The following is a 19,234-nucleotide window of genomic DNA, read 5'->3' as shown; positions in this document are numbered from 1 at the left end:
ATCCTGTATCTTGAAGGAGCACCATTCAGTGCAACCGGCCAATGCTGTCATGAGTTTGCCTTATAGTACTGAATTCCTATTCCCAGCATTCTATAGAAGTGCAAAATAGAATGTAGCCCTGGATTATAATAATATGACGTTAATTAACAGCTGCTTTTGACAGCTCAGATGTCCTCTGCCTTGATCCTCATAAGTGATAAGCAAAGCTTAAATCCTGCCATTTAAGGATACCCCAAATGCTAAATTTGAAATGTAGCCACCAACTGCTGGAAACACAAACTACTTACTCTATTAAAATCCTAAAGAAGTTGAGCAAATAAATTCTTCTGGGTTTTTGCACATAGTTGTCATTTTTTTTAAAAAAGAAGAAAAACTCAAGAATCAAGTCGTTGTAGTTGCGCAGGTCTCTTGTCTGACTCGTATACTCTGACCTCAGCAGAGCTCGTAACTAGTAGCACAGCACACGCTTTACAAGAATAAAATCCAAATTTCATGGCCACACTATATATTATGTGTAATGGTGTTAATATTTCTCTAGGTGTGCTTTAAAAAAAATCCAAGCAGGCAGCTTTACTTTGGCTGGGGGTGAATGGGCTGCTAAATCCTCCCCCTTTGAGTGAGCTATTTGCTCACTCAAAGTACCTCTATTCCATGCTTTCTCATTTGTATGGGGAAAAGATATAACCCCCCCTTTTTTTTTTACTTTGGGGAAATAAAAGCACCTCAGGGAAGGGCAATTTTAAACCCAGAAATGACTGGCAATGATTAAATAGCCTCTTCCCTCGGCTGATCCTCCACTTAATCTGAAGCTGCTAATTCTGCTTTTAACATTGTGTTTTTAACAAAAGAATCTATAAGGAAAAATAATCGCAGAGCTACATGGTCCGTGCTGCTTGGTTCTCAATCTCTTATTTTCAGTTAAAGAACCTCAAGTGAAAGGGCTGATAAAAGACTGCAGTCTGGAATCCCAGGCAACTACAGTCAAGCAGAGTAACGATATGTCTGCTGGTTTGATTCTGTATCATGAAGCCCGCTATAATGTTCTATTGTTCTGAGGGGACACTGGATGGTACCCTACAGCTTTTCCGCTGGTGAAAGGAGGAGATGATTTTAACCACGGAAAAGTCCATGTTGGGGATCAAGGGCATCACATGGACAAAAAGCCCCGCGGGACCAGGGCTGCAATGAAGAAACGAATTAAGGGAGCTGAATTGGAAATGCTGGTAATGTTACATCCCTGAAAGATGCGTGTTCAAGTTGCACTCACTCATCCGTGCACCTAGCTATGGACCAATACACAGCGGATTCTTAGAGTAGAAGAAAAGATCTGGCAGCTACTACTACATAATTCCTTCTCATAGAAAAAATCCTGGCGTATCCTGACAACATCTAGTGGGAAATACTAGATAGGGCAGGTTTTGGCTTCCTTTTTTCTGAAGCAGTCAGAAAGACACCAAGGAGATTTATTATAAATAAATACATAAAGCTCACAAAAACAGACTGAAGGCCCCGTAAGAAACACTGATTCAGTGACTGTTGCTAGAGGACTCACTGTTTCATCCTGTTTTTGTCGTAACTGTAAAGTCAAGTCACTCAGCATCTGGCTAAGCGTTGCCCGGACAGCCGTATTAATACTCCGCTGATGACAGCTGGATACATAAGTCTCAATGCAAACCTGATAAGGTTAAAAACAATAGCAGCAAAAAGCTATTGAGAAATATAATTCTAAATAATTTTTGATCAATAAAAACTGTCTAACACTATTTTGGGGAGTGGTCTTAATACTGAAACATTCATTATTTACACTATGATAATACAACCCCAAAAGAATGCAAATCCAAACTCAGTGGCTAGTTACCTGTGTTAGTTCCCCACCACCACCATTTTGAAGGAAGATCCTTCCAACTTAGGGCCAGTCAACATATCAGGCTGGAAATCCATGTCCAGCTCCCAGACATGGAACTGAGCTGTAAAAATCAGCCACAGGAGAGGAGGGGCAATACTGATCACGGCTATGGTGTTGAAAAGGTTAAAAAAAAACAAAACCTCTTCCCCGCCTATGGTTCTGCTGATTCCACTTAGAAATCTCTCCAGCCAATTGCTTCAAAAAGTCAGTATGGCCCTGTCTTGTTTTTCCTGTTGGTGCATGGATAAGCAGCTGGGGGGGGCATTTATAATCAAGAAAATGGCACAGGGGAAAAAAGATGACACCCCCCCTCCTTTCTCTAGCACTCCAGTTCACACCAGCTTCTATCCCATGGCACCTTTTTGGCAGCTGACTTGCATGATTTTAACATGGATCTTCAACATCACACATACATTGGCTCAAGGTCTGAAGGAAACATGTAAACATTTGCTGTTAAACCAGGGGAATAAAAGTAACACATGCAAATAGACATTGAGATTGGACTTCCTTTCTTTTTGGTATGATTTCGCTTACAGCACTAGTTCTTACTCAGGTGATATACATCTGGCTGTCTCAGACTGAGCTCCTATGAGTGTCTGCTCCTACATACAAAACAGTCCCTGAATACAGAAAAAGAAGTCAGAAAAGTCAGTTCTAATTTTGTGTGTGTGTATGTGTGTGTGCCTGCTTGCATGCATATGTGTTGGTAGGGGGAGTTTTCCAGTTATGTGAAAATGTGTATTCTGAAGCGGTTCAGCCCAGACTCAAAATTAGATTATAATTAACAGCATCTAAAGTAATATTGCTTGAACAATTCCAGTCATTTGTTTTTGAAAAGGACGGTATTTTTTTACAATTACACACATCTCAATTTGCAATTTACACTTACAAAAGGTCACTTAGAATCTGGAGGGGGACACACGTCAGTTGAAATCAAATCAGTAATGTAGACCATCCATCCTTATCACAGTTAGAGCTTTCTGAGTAATATAAAGGGGGTTACCACACTTGTATTCCCAGCGATGTATTAAGAGTTTGAAAATGTTATAAAAAATACTGTTCGCACTTTCTATGTATTCCCACGGATGTATTAAGAGTTTGAAAACATTATAAAAAATACTGTTCACGCTTTGTTTGGCCCCTTTAGCTGTGAAGACGACTTCCAACCATTTATAAGCCGTGGTATCCAAAAACCCTTTTAAAGCGATGTTTTTTACATTTTCAAACTCTTAATACATCGCTGGGAATACAAAGTGCGGTAACCCCCAAAGCTAACTTATTTCATCAGGTTTCCAAGCTTAGTTACCAATGGTGAAAGAAGCCTTACCTCCGCAATCTTCAGCACTGAACTCCCATTCAGCTCAAATGTAGGAGTGTATGTTATACAGAGCAGAACCTATAATGAAAGAAAAAGCAAAAGATAAGAAATTTAGTCTAATGACTCCCTAACTTGGGCTTTGCTTACCAGGCTATGTCCACTAGACCAAAAGCAAGACCATCACGACCCCTCTTTTAGATGATCAGATAACCACAGGGCTGGAGCAGGCTAGAAAGTTATTTATTTATTTAAACGTTTATACTGCGCCTTTCCTCACCGTTCAAGGTGGTTTATATATATTTTTTTAATTCAGTTATAACAAACTGTAAATCTTTCCCTCTTGCTTGAAATATGCCTGCCATTCAGGCCCCCCTCAAGAGCACTGGCACACAAGCGAGCCTTGGAGTGCCTCCTAAAGTTTTCCAAAGAGGGGGTTCACCTCACTTCCTCAGGCAGCCCATTGCACAGAGCAGGAGCCATGATGGAAACTGCCCAGGCTCTGGTGAATTCCTACTCTAAGTGGTGGGATAGGCAACAAATGGCAGCCTGTTGACTGTAGTTGGTGCACAGGGATCTATGGAAGGAGACTGTCCTTCAAATACATAGGTCCCAGGTCATGAAAGGCTTTGAAGATCATAACCAGTACTCTGCACAGAACTTGGAAACAGACTGGCAGCCAATGTAGCTATTTCAAATGAGCAATGTATGTTCCCAGCAGTTAACTCCTGACAATGGGCTGCCACATTCTGGACCAGGTGTGATATCTGGGTTGTCTTCAAAGGCAATCCCACATTAACAGTGCATTCCGAAGGAGAGTTACTCCACAGAATCATAGAGTTAGAAGGGACCACCAGGGTCATCTAGTCCAACCCCCTGCACAATGCAGGAAATTCACAACTACCTCTCCCACCCCCACCCCCACCCCCGTGATCCCTACTCCATGCCCAGAAGATGCCCAAGATGCCTTTCCTCTCATCATCTGCTTAAAGTCACAGAATCGGCATTGCTGATTCATTCCAATGGCCTTAGACTGGTGTAAGTCGCCTTAGGAACGCACTGAGAGTGTGTTACAGTAATCCAAGCAAATGGTTACAGGAGAATGGATCAGTACTGTCAGATCAGCTGAATCTAGGTAATGAGAAAGTTAGCTAATCAGATGCAGCTGATAGAAGATGCTTCTGGCCACCATGCCAAACTGCTTTTCAGTAAGTTTCAAACTCTCCCCAAAATGTACTAGTGAAAGCTAACACGGAGATCAGAAATAAAGGTGCATTATATAAAAATTGAGAATGCACTGAGTATCTATTAAGTAAGCTTAACCCATTAAGTAAGCTAACCCATTCTTCAGACTTCAATAACTAGAAATGAACCAAAAACCAAGTTTTCCCTACTCATTCTCCCCTCCCAACAGTCAGGGGCACTGAATTTGACCTGGAGGAAATATCCTTCCAAACTAGGCACGATGGCATCCAAAGTTTGGACTTGTAGACACCACTGACATTTTAAAGAGATGGTAAAATGCTACTGAGGGTAGTGTGGCAGGCTGAGATGCTCTAGTGTCTCCCCCCCCCCCATGCCTTTTGAAGTACAGCAACAGCCACATCCCCTATGGCTGTTTTGGTACTTGAAAAAGCATGGCGGGGGGGGGGGGGGGAGACAAGAGCACCTCCAGCCACCACAGGGCTGGTCCCATCAGGATCATGCCCTTGCAGCATTTTTTAATCTCTTTGAAATGGCAGCAGCATCCATGGGCAAATCTAGTTTAGTCACGCCATGCCTACTTTTGCCCTGTTACTCTTCTGGACAGCATCCCTCTATATACTTTAAATAAGTCTTTGTAATTAATTATATTCCATAGCACTGTTGTGGTACTTATAATAAAATAAAAAATATAAATTGTCAGTTGCATTTTTTCAAGAAACTAATCTGTTTAAAACTGTGCCCCTCAAATCAGTTCTGCGCCTCTCTGAGGTCTGCGCCCTAGGCAACCGCCTAGTTCGCCTAATGGTAGCACCGGCCCTGCCTATATTATACACAGCAACTGAGCCACTACATTATGCTGCTGTAGAAAAATGGAGTTCTATAGCTGAAAAAGTTGAAATTTGGCACACATGTAGCCCATCTCCCAATTACTAATAAAGTTAGAAAATGGCATTTTTAAAAATCTGTTCCCCTCACTCTTGATAAAAATGATTTTTGTAATGTATGAGTGGTGACCAGGAGTCCAAATAGAGAATAACCGTGACCAGGAGTCCAAATAGAGAATAACCCAAACTGATGGCATCATATAAATTATGGAGTGTGAAGAAAGGAAAACTATCTCGCCATTGACAACTGCACTGCTTCCCTCTTGCATGTTAAAATTTTGGTCTCTGTAGTTTTCCTAGAAGCCTGTAAAAATTGCTCACACCTGCAGCTTGTAAGCTAGCTGTTAGCTTCAAGGACACTGTGCACTCCGATCTAATTAAGCAGACTAACACTGCCATAAGAAATTGGGAGGGGGGTGAGTTCGCTAATCTTCACTCAGAGAATGTTCTGGTCAGAACCGGTCTGAGTCATCTCGAAGGTTCATTCAGTGTGACCCCGTGATTGGAAGAATTGGCTCATCTGATCTGAGTTTAAGAGTCCATAAATTTATTCAGGTCCTAAGGTGGGGGGGGGGGGCTTTTTTGGCTACGGCAATTAATTCTAGTTCCTGTATTGCTGTATGTAACACCTCTTGATTCTGCAAAGCTTAAGACCCAGACGTATTCTGGAGGCTTAAAGTCATCCTGCCCTGACTTGGATGGCCCAGGCTAGCCTGATCTCGTCAGATCTCAGAAGCTAAGCAGGGTCAGCCCTGGTTAGTATTTGGATGGGAAGGGTTGCTATACAGAGGAAGGCACTGGCAAACCACCTCTGTTAGTCTATTGCCATGAAAACCCCAAAAAGGGTTCACCATAAGTCGGCTGCGACTTGATGGCACTTTACACACACAGTCATCCTAGCTCTTTAGAACTGCTGTGCGTATAGTGAAGTCAGATAAGTAAGATCTTTATTATTTTCTGTTTGCTAGTGTGCCTTTGCTCGTTTTGTTTGTTTTAAGTGTCTTTTGACCTTTTTCTTTGAAATAAAGCGTCCTACACTTTTTAAGAGTGTTTGAGTGCTGGACCGACCATGCTTGGTTACATTACACAAGTCTGGGGCAACCCTTGGACTTGACACAGAACTTTCAAAACCACTATCCCCAGCTGTAGTCTGAAGTAGTACGGTCCACTTTATCACCTCAGGATTCTCCCACTTCATTCTGCTGCTTGTGTAGACCAACCCAAACTGTGAAAGTAAGGCAGATGGCACATGCACGGAACCAACCTTTTGATACACTTTAATACTCCTCAAATTGTGGAAGGAAGGAGATTTGCATAATAGGACAACAGTACTTTTGGATTGCAAGCTATATTGGCTATGGTTAGTAATTAAATAGATCTACCAAACTATGCACGCAAGTTTACAGAATAGCCCGGAGGATAGCAACTTTTGTTCTATCGGGATTTAACGTATAAGTTGAGACATAATTCTTGACCATGTCAAGGGACACAATATGCTAGAAATATTTTGTTCCAACAGGTTACAAAGTAATTATATTGCGTGTGTGTGCCCATGTGTGTGTAACTTTTAATAAAACATCTACAAATGGCAAGTGGGAATTCACCAATTGTACCCAAACTCAATGGGGCTAAAATAAGATCGAAATAGAATCCTCCCAGGCAACAAGTTAGGAATTAATTAATTGTAATGTTCTCTTTTGATATTATTTTTAGCAGTTCTCCCTCAATGCAAGTTAAATAAATCAAGGAAGAGGGAGAAACCCTAGTGAAAGACTATCCGGGCTGTGTGACGGTGGTCTTGGTATTTTCTTTCCTGACGTTTCACCAGCAGCTGTGGCAGGCATCTTCAGAGGAGTAACACTGAAGGACAGTGGATCTCAGTGTCAAGTGTGTAGGAAGAGTAATATATATTCAGAAGGGGGTTAGGTTTGAGCTGAGTCATTGTCCTGCAAAGTATTAAAGGTAATGTGCTAATCATTGTCCTGTAAGTATCACGATAATGTGCTAATGAGGGTGTGGTATGTTAATGTGGAACCATTGCATCCTGAAGTGATCTGTTAACATGTGGAATCCAAAGCTAATCCGCATGGCTATTGTGGACTGTAGTCTTTGTTAGTCTGGAGGTTTTCAGGACAGGAAGCCAAGCCTTATTCATTCTTAATGAATTTTCTGGAGGTTTTCAGGCTTCCTGTGGTGAGCCCAGTGGTGAGCATAAAAGAGAATCCTGTTACTTTTGATGACTACTTGCACTGGCAAACCATTAATGGCTTCTTGCAAATGCTCTTATGAAAGTTGTGTCCATAAATGAGTGAAGGCTGTGCATGCTAATTACTGCTGAGTGCTTCCCGTGTTAAAACAAGATGTATTGCTTTGCTCCCAGCTAATCCAGAATGTGAGTGCTAATAATTTACTGAGCTTTCCAAAATGATGATCAAAGGATTTTCTGAAAAAGATTTTGTCAGTGGAGTCGGGCAACATACTAGGCCATTTTTGTATGGCGATGAGTTCTTCCATTTTTAGCCTGCGTGGTTGCCAGGGAATGCGTGAAAGCAAGAAGGGGCAGGGGCTCCAGAACCTTTAAAATAATTAAGTAAAAAAGAAAGTCAGAATAATGTTTGATTAAAGTATGCGAAATATTTTCAGGATTTCCTTCAGAACTGAAATAAATCAAAATCCCTGCACAAATTAACTGTTTAGTCATCAACCGACTCCTTGTTTTATTCTCAAGAATATTTTCTCTCCCAATGTGTCTTAGTTTACCCTCTTTATTGCTGCTGCAATGAACTCCTGTTTTTATGGACAGCAAAATGAGTCTTTTATCCCTATAATAAAGCTAGTCATTATGAGTGCTGTGGGCTAGAAAGACACGCAGCGACAGCACTGCTGTCTGCGCAGACTTTTTAGCAGCTCTATTTCAACCCAACCTCCTTCTCAACTTCATTATGCAGTTTAAAAATAGATTTATTGCAAGGGCTGCTCATATGCATACCCTGTGAAGAGGCATAGCTTATTCAGCCCTATCACACCCACCATGGAACCCCATGAGAAATTGGGAGACCAGAAGCAGGTCATGGACTTGCAAGCCTTCACCCTTCCTTTCTTCACTGGACATAACAAAATGCCTGAATCAAGAGATGGTAATATTTTCCTTAGTCAGTGATTCAATCTCAGGTCTGAGCTGAGAAATCCCACATGAAATAGACGTGGTATGACCCAATTCAGGGATCTTATTCCATATGTGGTGCAGTTTGAGACACCACTCAGAGTCCAATGCCTATTCACAAGTTAACAACTAACTCTTCCCAGTTCTTGGTTTCCTTAAAATTTATTTATTTCTGAACAAGTGAGCTGTGGCTCACGAAAGCTCATACCCTGTCAGAAATTTTGTTAGTCTTTAAGGTGCTACTGGACTCTTGCTCTTTATTTCTAATGTTTCACTTAATGAAAAACTGTAGAATTTATTTTTATTCCTATAGTTACCAAAGCTATCACCTCCATAACCCTAAAGGTCAGACACTCCAATTGCTGTTCAAACATAATCCACCATAAGCTTCTGTAGCTCTAGTAAGAAAGATAGGTTTGGATTCCAATTTTCAAAACTTTTAGAAGATAATGATGGGAAAGAAACTTACCTCCCTTCAAATATTTAGCAAGCCTTGGATACCAACAGCTTTCAACAAGAAATGGTTTTAAAAAGTCCAATTTTGGTTGTAATATTTGGTTTGTCTTGACTCAAAGTTAATGCATTCTTTTTCTGAAGAGATGTTCATTCTTGGAACAAATATTCATATTCCACACAAAACAAATGAAGATAATGAAGGGACTTCAGTTCCTTCTAATTAACCTTTATGCATTTTTCATACTGCTTCCCAATAATCTCCATTAACAACATAGCTCCAAAGCTAGGAAACGGAAGCCAAAGGAGATTCTCTGATGACCTGAGATTGGAGTGGGAAAAGTAAGGATGTATGGGCTGGAGTCAGACTAAAATGACAGTTTCCACAAATTCCCCCTTCTCATTGTAGACCCCGTAAACATTTACCTATTCCACTGATGGCAAATGTAGCGCGGATGCAACTCTGAAGGTCTGACCATGAGATTCATAACACAGACACACGTGAACTTGTTCAAGATTTTCACCGCAGGCCTGTGGAAGCCCTGGTGTCACTGAGGCAGCCAATACAGCACAGTAACCACAGGGATCCCAGATGGTGAGTTTCCCTGCCGCAGTCCTTGCAGCAGCAGCCACCCCCCACCCACCCTGGGCCACTGAGAGGGCTTTTCCTGAGAGTTAAAAACAACAAGTGGTTGACATGCTGGTATTTATTTAGCCATCAAGTCACAGCTGATTTATGGCGACCCCATAGGGTTTTCAAGGCAAGAGATGTTCAGAGATGGTTTGCCATTTCCTGCCTCTGAGTCACGACTCTGGTATTCCTTGGAGGTCTCCCAACCAAATACTAGCCAGGGGCAGGGCTGAGAGTGTGTGACTGGCCCGAGGTCACCCAGAAAGCTTCCATGGTATGAGTGGGGATTTGAACCTGAGTTTCATAGGCCCTAATGCTGACTCTCTGACATACTGGTATACCATTAAATCAATGGCCAAGAACGCATGGCCGTTTTGTCACTCCATTCTCCCGTGAATGTAGTGAATCAGTAAGGTTGAAATGCACACCCTTCTCCCGCACGAGTGATCAACCCACCTCGTATGGCTCCATTTCTTCCATGTACCCTCCTCCTGTGTTGGTTGCACCTCCATTCGTTGAGATTCCTTTCTCTCCTCCTCCTGTTGCCCCCTAAAGAGTGTTTCATGCATTCTGACTGTGAACTTTTCACCTTCCTTTATAAAACAGAGTGCGGACAAGCGTGCTTCAAGTCCCTGTATCTTCTCCTCCAGAAGGGCTACCAACTTACACTTGCTGCAGGTGCAATTATTGTTACCCTCAGGTAAGAATACAAACAGGCCCCAGACCTTGCATGTTACTCTCCCTCAGCTCCCTCACTAGCCACACTACTGTGATCCATTGCTGAAGTTGTTCAGTTTATTTCCTGCGCTACTCTGATACCCTGACAAACTGCCTCTCAAGGCTCCCTCTTTAGAAACTCTGGGTCCTGCAGACTCTCAGCCCAGGTGCCTCAGCTTCTGCCTCTGGCGAGAGGAGCCTTCTTAGAAAGAGAACAGGTTGCCACTGTGTCCAAGTAAAAAAATGCTGTGAACAGTCTTTATTTAAGTTGCTCCTTTTCTCTGCAATTGCAATTAATTTTATAATACAACACAGACTTCTGTTTGTTTCCATGCCCACATGATAAACTGCACACACAGTACTTGCTAAATTTATGAAAATTAGTTCTGCAAGACCCAGGGTGAAAATGGGGATTGCTGCCTTTTAAGATTATGAGAAATATTCATCGCATCCATCCAGAGGTTCTTTATCACTTTAATTAGCCATAAAGAAAAACAGCCTCATAAATACTAGAAAAGGTCACTTCTGTCAGCAGTTCAGGGGGATAGTTGAGTTGGGATTAATTAGTTATTTCCAGCTCTCCCTTTTCTTTCTCCATAGCAGCTGTCTCAGCAGTTTCATATTTTCTAGCATACTGAAGAATGCTATTCGATAACAGAATGGCCTGCCAACTATTATTGTGGCAAAGCTATTGTATCTTTGGGAGGGAAGATGGCATGGTACAGCCAGTTTTTCTAGCTCTTGGAAGCTAAGCAGGGTCGGTACTTGGAAAGGAGACCCCCCAAGGAAGGCTCTGCAGAGGAAGGAAATGGCAAAACCACCTTGGCTTCTCACTTGCCTGGAGAGCACACTTGCTGGGCTTGTCATAAGTCAGCTGCAGCTTGATGGCACTTACACACACACACACACATACATTGTATCTTCAATCTAACATGCAGGAATTTATTAGGTAAAGCTTTTACTAGAGACAGAAGGCTGAATCCTGACTCCCTTCCACCAAGTCTTTCTCCAACAGAGGAAGACTTCCGCTTAAAAAAAAAGCCTTTCCCATCAGAAAAAACAAACATTCTCTATTGGAGAAAGCTTTTCTCACTTGAAGGAAGACTTCATGGAAGATAATCATAGGATCCAACCCAAAATGATGGGGGAAAGTTTATTGGTGTCAGGCAGCTAGGCACAGGGTGTTGGGGTGTGTGTGTGTGTTAAGTGCCGTCCAGTCGCTTCCGACTCATGGCGACCCTATGAATGAAAGTCCTCCAAAATGTCCTATCTTTGACAGCCTTGTTCAGATCTTGCAAATTGAAGGCTGTGGCTTCCTTTATTGAGTCCGTCCATCTCTTGTTGGGTCTTCCTCTTTTCCTGCTGCCCTCAACCTTTCCTAGCATGACTGTCTTTTCCAGTGACTCTTGTCGTCTCATGACGTGACCAAAATACGACAGCCTCAGTTTAGTCATTTTAGCTTCCAGGGTCAGTTCAGGCTTGATCTATAACCCACTGGTTTGTTTTTTTAGCAGTCCACGGAATCCGTCACACTCTCCTCCAACACCACATTTCAAAGGAATCTATTTTCTTCCTATCAGCTTTCTTCATTGTCCAGCTTTCACATTCATACATAGTAATAGGGAATACGACGGCATGAATTAACCTAGTCTTGGTGGCCAGTGACACATCCTTACACTTCAAAATCTTTTCTAGCTCCTTCATGGCTGCCCTTCCCAGTCTCCATCTCCTTCTGATTTCTTGGCTGCAGTCTCCCTTTTGGTTGATGGTGGAGCCAAGGAATAGAAAGTTGTGACGGATACGGGGTCAACCAGCAGCAAGAGCTGACAGGCGAAGAGTGGGCAGAGCCGGAGAGCTGACACTCTGCGCTCAGAGAGACAGAGAAAGCATTCGAAGTTTGGGACCCAGCCGGGCAGGAGGGCTGTGAGAGGATTCGAAGCGTGGAACCAGCCTGAGAGGAGGCTGAGAAAGTAGTGGAAGCTTGAGACCAGCCAGAGAGGGCTGTGTGAGATTCAGAGCTTGGTAGCAAGACCGAGCGGAAGCCAGACTAGACTCTGAGAACCTGAGGGGGGTTCTGTGAAAGCCAAAGCTACTGACACACACAACCTGTGGGAGTGACAGGAGTGAGAACTGGGTTAGAGACTGAGGGCCCATTCTCAAGTCACAAGGGGAATGAGTCTCTGAGGTAGAGCTATTCCAGTGGCAGGAAGGTGTGGAGGATTACAGCCACTGAGGTGGGGTAGTCAGAGAGAGAGCTGGGCTTTGAGTTTTGAGAGTCTGAAGCTGTATGGCAGTTTTGAAAGCTGAATCTGAATAGTAGTTCTAAGGGACAGAACTAAAGCTGAAGCTGAATGTGCATAATAGTTCTGAGAGATAGAACTAAACTAATAGTTCTGAGAGATAGAACTAAACTTGAAACTGAGAACTGAAGTAACTTGAGTAAAAGGGAACATCTAAGCTATTTCTCTGAAGTAATCTTGCTTGTATCAATCTAACTCTGAGCTTTCCCTCCAAAATATTCTGCCTTTTCTTAAAAACCAATCTCTGTGAGTTCTCTTTAATAAACTTCCCTGTTTTCTCTGTTTAAGTTGAAAAGCCTCTTGTCTCCTATTTCTCACGGAGGTAAATACAGGTGTGGGACTGGAGGAGAAGAAAGAAATAATTCTCCTCACAAATATACTCAGGCCAACGCCTTTTCCCCTCGGCATATACGGCAGGGCTGAGTGAGTGGGATATTGAAGTGGTTGGAAGGGGGGTGCGTCATAAAAGTCTTGAACAATTTAAATTTCCTCAGTGTTAACCTTAAAGTTGTCTAATTCTCCTGTAGTCATTACTTTTGTTTTCTTGATGTTCAGCTGTAGTTCTGCTTTGGCACTTTCTCTTTTAACTTTCAGTAGTGGTCGTTTCAAATCTTTACTATTTTCTGCCAATAATGTAGTGTCATCAGCATATCTCAAATTATTAATGTTCCTCCCTCCAATTTTCACTCCACCTTCATCTAAATCTAATCCAGTGGGGTGGGGTGGACAGTGACATAACTAATATAACTAGTACATTTCCAAATTGATAGCTATAGAGAGACAGATGCCCACTATATATCTATAGAGAGAGAGATGCCCACTGCAGGTAATAGTAACAACACAAAATATCTGCAATGGGATGGATTAAGTAGAGGGAGGGGGTGAGAATCTCTCAAATACCCTATTCAGAACTTCTTTCCAATATCAGAATAGAACCTCCTACCCTTAGTGGCCAGCACAGGTAGAAGCACTGAATTTTAGCTTTGCACTGTGTAGTGATTCAATAAAAGTAGATAGGCTCCTCTGAAACTTAGAGCATGCTTTGTGAAATACGGACACATAAAATAAAGACTAGATTTGTGTGTTAAAAAAGTATACCCTACCCTTCCAATAGCTCAGGGCAATTTACAAAAGACTAAAAGCAGATTTACATACAAATAATTGAATGTAAAAAGGAACTCAAATTCTCTAAAATGGAGAGAAACACAGAAGAAATCAGCCTGAAAATAGAACTACAATGAAAAGTAATGGTAAAGGTAGCCCCCTGTGCAAACACCAGCTCATTACTGACCCATGGGGTGACATCACATCACCAAGTATACTAGGAAGATCTTCTTTACGGGGTAGTTTGCAATACCCTTCCCAAGTCGTCTACGCTTTACCCCCCAGAACAATACATGACAACAATGACCAGGTGTTCTGTCAACTAGGATATATTTTCAAGCATTCCTGTACTGGTAGGTACAGAAACCTCACACATTGAGGCTATTCCACAAGGAGGGAGCAGAAATTGAGCTTTAGTGGGCTATAGTTAAAAGAGCAAGATGCAGCAAAGGCACAGAAAGAAAGAACTGCTTGGCAGGCCAAGGCCAGCACACATGGGGCACGTATAGGGAAGGGAGTTTCTTTGGATACGTGGGTGGGCCTGGCAGAGAAGATTTTTAAAAGTATTTATGTATCCTTTACCTTATTTATGTATTCTTTACCTTAGAAATTGTAATGATTACATACTTAGCTAAGTTTAAGAAATGTTAAAGAGATCTGATTTTATTGCATGAATTCTTTTCTGAACTTCTAGGATTAATCGATACGTGTTTATATTTGTCAAGTTCTTTCCTAATAAAAGTTATGCTTTCTTTTAAATAAAATCATTAACTCAAATAATAGGGTTGCCAACCTCCAGTTACTAGCTGGAGATCTTCTGCTATTACAACTTATCTCCAGCCTCCCCAAACCCTGCCCTTCTCAGGCTCCGCCCCAAAAATCTCCAGGTATTTCCCAACCTAGTGCTGGCAACCCTATCAAATAAGTTGTCTGTTCTGCTGGGAAAAGATCTGGTCTGGCCTATAATAATACTCAATTCTGCTGCAAAAGAGAAGTCTCTCTCAGAGAATTTGCCTCGCAGACCCTAATGGAAGATTCTGCGGCTGTGCTCAGTTAATGAGGCTTTAGAACTCTCCAAGAGTTGAATTTGGTGTAGATCTCCAGATTGGGTACAAATGAAATACTTTGTCACAACATCACCTACTACCTTACCTGGGACCTTCAGCATGCAAAGCAAATGTTCTTCCACTGATCCAAGGCCCCTCCCTGCAACTAAACTCAGTTAAACTGGAAGCCATATGTTACACCATTTGAAGTTTCAGTAATCTTCAGGGACATCACCACATAAAGCATTTTACAATAATCTAGTTCAGAGACTACAAGAGCATGGCACAGTGTGGCAAGATCAGCTGCATCTAGGAGAGGTCAGTTTCCAGATAAGATGAAGACTAATGAAAGCGCTCCTCGCAATAGCGCCAACCTGTTTTTCCATCAGCAAGGCTGGGTCATAGAATCATAGAGTTGGAAGGGACCACCAGGGTCATCTAGTCCAACCCCCTGCACAATGCAGGAAATTAACAACTACCTCCCCCCACATCCCCAGTGACCCCAACCCTCCCCCCGCCATGCAGGATCCCACAATCAAAGCACTCCCGAGAGATGGCCATCTAGCCTCTGCTTAAAGACCTCCAAAGACGGGGACTCTACCACCCTCCGAGGCAGCACATTCTACCGTCGAACAGCCCTCACCGTCAGAAAGTTCTTCCTAATGTTTAGGTGGAATCGCTTTTCTATTAGTAAATCCATTACTCCGAGTCCTAGACTCTGGAGCAACAGAGAACAAGCTAGTTCCCTCATCAACATGACATCCCTTCAAATATTTAAACATGGCTATCATTTCTCCACTCAACCTTCTCTTCTCCAAACTAAACAAACCTAATTCCCTAAGTCTCTCTTCATAGGGCATGGATTTCAGACCTTTGACCATTCTGGTTGCCCTCCTCTGGACACGCTCCAACTTGTCAATATCCTTCTTAAATTGTGGAGCCCAAAACTGGACACAGTATTCCAAGTGAGGTCTGACCAATGCAGAATACAATGGTAGTTACTTCCCTTGATCTAGACACAATACTCCTATTGATGCAGCCCAGAATTGCTTTGGCCTTCTTAGCAGCCATATCACACTGTTGACTCATGTTCAGTTTGTGGTCCACTAAGACTCCCAGATCTCTTTCACACGTACTGTTGTCAAGCCAACTATCTCCCATCCTGTACCTGTGCCTTATGTTGTTTCTGCCTAGGTCAAGTACTTTACACTTCTCCCTATTGAAATCCATTTTATTGCTTATGGCCCAGCTCTCCAGTCTATCGAGGTCATTCTGAACTCTGACCCTATCCTCCGGGGTATTAACTACCACAAACACTCCTGAGGCTCTTCACCAACTAAAAAGAGCTGAGCCTCATGTAACACATGCAGGTCAATCCCATACAGAAACTGAACTTTCTCCACCAGCACACCCTCTGTTTTGCCTGGGTTCAGTTTCAGCTTGTTTGCTTTCATCCACTTAATCACAGCATTCAGGCACTGATTCAAGACCCAAGACAGCTGCTTCTGAAAGTTTTGTAAATGATTACTGCTGGGTGTTATCGGCATATGGGTTACACCCATCTCCATTGCAGCTGCAGGTGAGGAACTCCACATTTGAGACCCCAGAACTCCACATTTGAGACCCCAGACTGATAAATTAACCTCTCTCATGGAAACTCTCTCAATGAGCATTGTCAGATGAGTCCAAAACCACCGGAGGGGGCTCCCTGGAACCCCCACTCCATCTTCCACATCCTTCAATAATGTTTCATTGTCTGCAACATTAAACACCAGCAACAGATTGTTTTGTTTTATAGTGCATGGTTGAAAATGGTTGAATGTTGACGACCTCAGATGAATTATATAAATGTCAGCATTAAGTAATATATATATTCCCTTGCCAGACATACGCCAGAAAATGTTAATAGTCTAGTCAAGGTGACTGCCACTGTTCACCGTAAGGATGTGTGTGTGTGTGTGTGTGTGTGCGTGCAGAGGTAATGTTAGCCATGATGGTCTAATGTAAGAAGGGGCAGGGAGGAATTGAATACGAGAGGGGAAAGTCTTGGGGTTGAACGGTGCTGTCCCACTCACGATCTCTTAATAGTGATTAGAGATGGCATGTTGTGTTTTGATTAGGCCTTAGTGAAGTAGCAGTTTATGGCTAAGGTTATGGCTTTTTATTGCTTGAGAAGCCTAGCAGTAAATGCAATTATTAAAGATTATGGTAACGTTAACAACAGGATTTTTTCCCCATTAGGGATCCCTGCAAGTAACAGAAGCCTATGGCAGGAAGGGTATTTTGTTTTTTTCCTTAGGTAATGTTTTGTTACCTTGCAAAAGCAGAATTAGAAGGTCATTTCCAAAATGCAGTCAGCTACTAAGTGACAGAAGATACCGGAAACATCAGTGGCAATTTAATCACAAAAAAGTAAGGACACTTAGCTTTAGCAGCAGATCAGTTGCCACCCATACAACTGACCTGACTGAATCTGGCATTGTTTTTGTCACGATGGTACATGTTTTGCAGACAAAGCAGAACTATCTAATTGCAGCAAAAAAAAAAAAAAAAAATTAAACAAAAGCACACACTTTAAAAGCACTTAGGAAAATATTGTTTTGTCTCTAGAGTCTAAATTTAAGCAAATGCCCTCCTGATATTTATGTACTCAAGAATGTTCCTTGGTTGACTCTTTCAGAGCCAAAATCATGTGCAATTTTAGGCAGCATTCTGGTAGCTTGGCCAACTCCACAGACAGTAGGATGAGTTCTTACCACACCTTGAAGCTGCAACTGTCCACCCATCTCACCTCTGATGGTGGGGGAACAGAAAGCAAGGCTTGTGAGGGAAGTCTGCTTCCTCACAGATCACATGTTCTCTCACTCCCTCCTGGTGAAGAAGTTGGCAAACCTAGCAGTGCTTTTTCATCAGTGGCAACGTTGCCTGTGGGATGCCCTTCCCTCCCCTTGAGGCCTACCTAGCACATGTCCCACTCTCTTTTATGCACCAGGCCAAAGCATTTCTTTTTATCCATCATTTTAATTAAGGAACTGATCTTTTGTTGTCATTTTAATAGTCTGCTTCGTTAAGGTTGCCTGACCCTTTGGGGCTCTTCACCTGGTGCCGTTCAGCCAGACAGCGTGGGACTTACCAGCAGAAAACTGAGGCCTAGGTAGGATTGCCAGGTCCCACCTTGCAACTGGCGGGAGATTTAAGGATGCAGGGTTGGGGGCGGCAACCAGCGTCATCGACACAATGACGTCACTTACAGTGTAACCGGAAGTGCCGGAGAGAGGCTTTCCCTGACCCCTCCTGTTCCTATCTTAAGTTTCCAACCAGCTAGTTTCGCTTCCCCTGCTCTACGGCCACTCAGCTGTCTGGCGGGTGGTGCAGGCTTTCTTTTTTGCTTTGCTGCATCTCCGCGGCTTCCCTTGGCACCCCAGCATGCAAACTTTCTTTGCTGTGCTCTGCCCGGTGTCCCAGATTTCTTAGGCAGCTTTCCTCCCCAGCCGCTTTTCCCTGGTTTCTCGCGAGTGCTAGAGTCTAGGGGCAACCCTATGCTTCTAGTCTGAAAGATGCTGAGACTAGTTTTAAGCTGTTCACTGCTTTATGTTGTTTTTATGAACTGGTTTGGTTTTAATATCTACTCAGACATTGAATGGGGCTTACTCCCAGGAAAGTGTTCTTAGGAATTCAGTCTAAATGACCTAATCAATAAACTTCTAAGAGTAGAAAAGCAAATATTAAAATGTGCCTATAATTTTGACACCCTCACCATACCCTCTGTTACTACAGAAAAAAACTAAAACAATGAAAAGCAATATTCAGGTGCCTTGTACAAATACCTTGAAGATTAAATGCTGCTCCTTGTTTCATATGAAGAAAATTTAGGAAGAATGAATCCAATTTTAAAAATGTTAAAAATCAAGATAATCAGTGTATAATTAAATTAAGGGTGTTGTCATTTAAACATACAGATCAGTTCTCTAGCATGGAATCAGTGAGATTCGTAGCATTAGTTGTCAGCAATTTGAGGGAGGGAAAGAGCAACCCAGTTTATTTTCTTCCTTCTTTTATTCATGCTTACCAGTCTGGACTAGATTCCACTCAGGGAAGCGAAAAAGTCAAATATTATCACACACATCCAATCTAAATGGTAGTGTCTCTTAAACATCTCCTTGAGCAGTTTGGCTGTTAATGAAATAAAAAGGGTAGAACTCACCTGTGTGGTACCTCATCAATTGTAGGAATAAACACACTACCACACATTTCAGCATCTTTCATACTATGCACATGGATCATTTTTTTTATCTTGCTTTCTCAATTAAATTTAGCATTCCCTCTCTCTTCCTTACACACACAGCCTGATTAATAAAAGGCAAACATGTGTAACAGTGTATCACCAGACAAATGTTTAGCTAACACTGGATAAGTGGTGCTGGAGTTATTATCCCTCATGTGGAGCGTTGGATGTGGATAATGTTTGAGAACTGCAGTGCTACACAAAGCTACTCCACTCGGTTGATT

The 19,234-nt window shown here is 42.4% G+C and overlaps 1 protein-coding gene across 1 annotated transcript in view; it reads right to left on the bottom strand.

The window, feature by feature from the left end:
• Positions 1-19,234, bottom strand: part of ARFGEF3 (ARFGEF family member 3) — a 111,594-nt gene that overhangs the window by 65,850 nt on the left and 26,510 nt on the right. Inside the window, exons 5-6 of the mRNA XM_056852718.1 lie at positions 3,234-3,302; positions 1,553-1,675 (exon numbers count right to left, since the gene is read on the bottom strand). Of these exons, the coding sequence (XP_056708696.1) occupies positions 1,553-1,675; positions 3,234-3,302 (192 nt within the window). The remainder of the gene's footprint in view (positions 1-1,552; positions 1,676-3,233; positions 3,303-19,234) is intronic.

Source organism: Euleptes europaea, chromosome 7, assembly GCF_029931775.1.
Source record: "Euleptes europaea isolate rEulEur1 chromosome 7, rEulEur1.hap1, whole genome shotgun sequence".
Lineage (NCBI taxonomy): Eukaryota > Metazoa > Chordata > Lepidosauria > Squamata > Sphaerodactylidae > Euleptes > Euleptes europaea.
The sequence above is the reverse complement of the archived record's forward strand: the minus strand, read 5'-3'. Positions and strand labels throughout refer to the sequence as shown.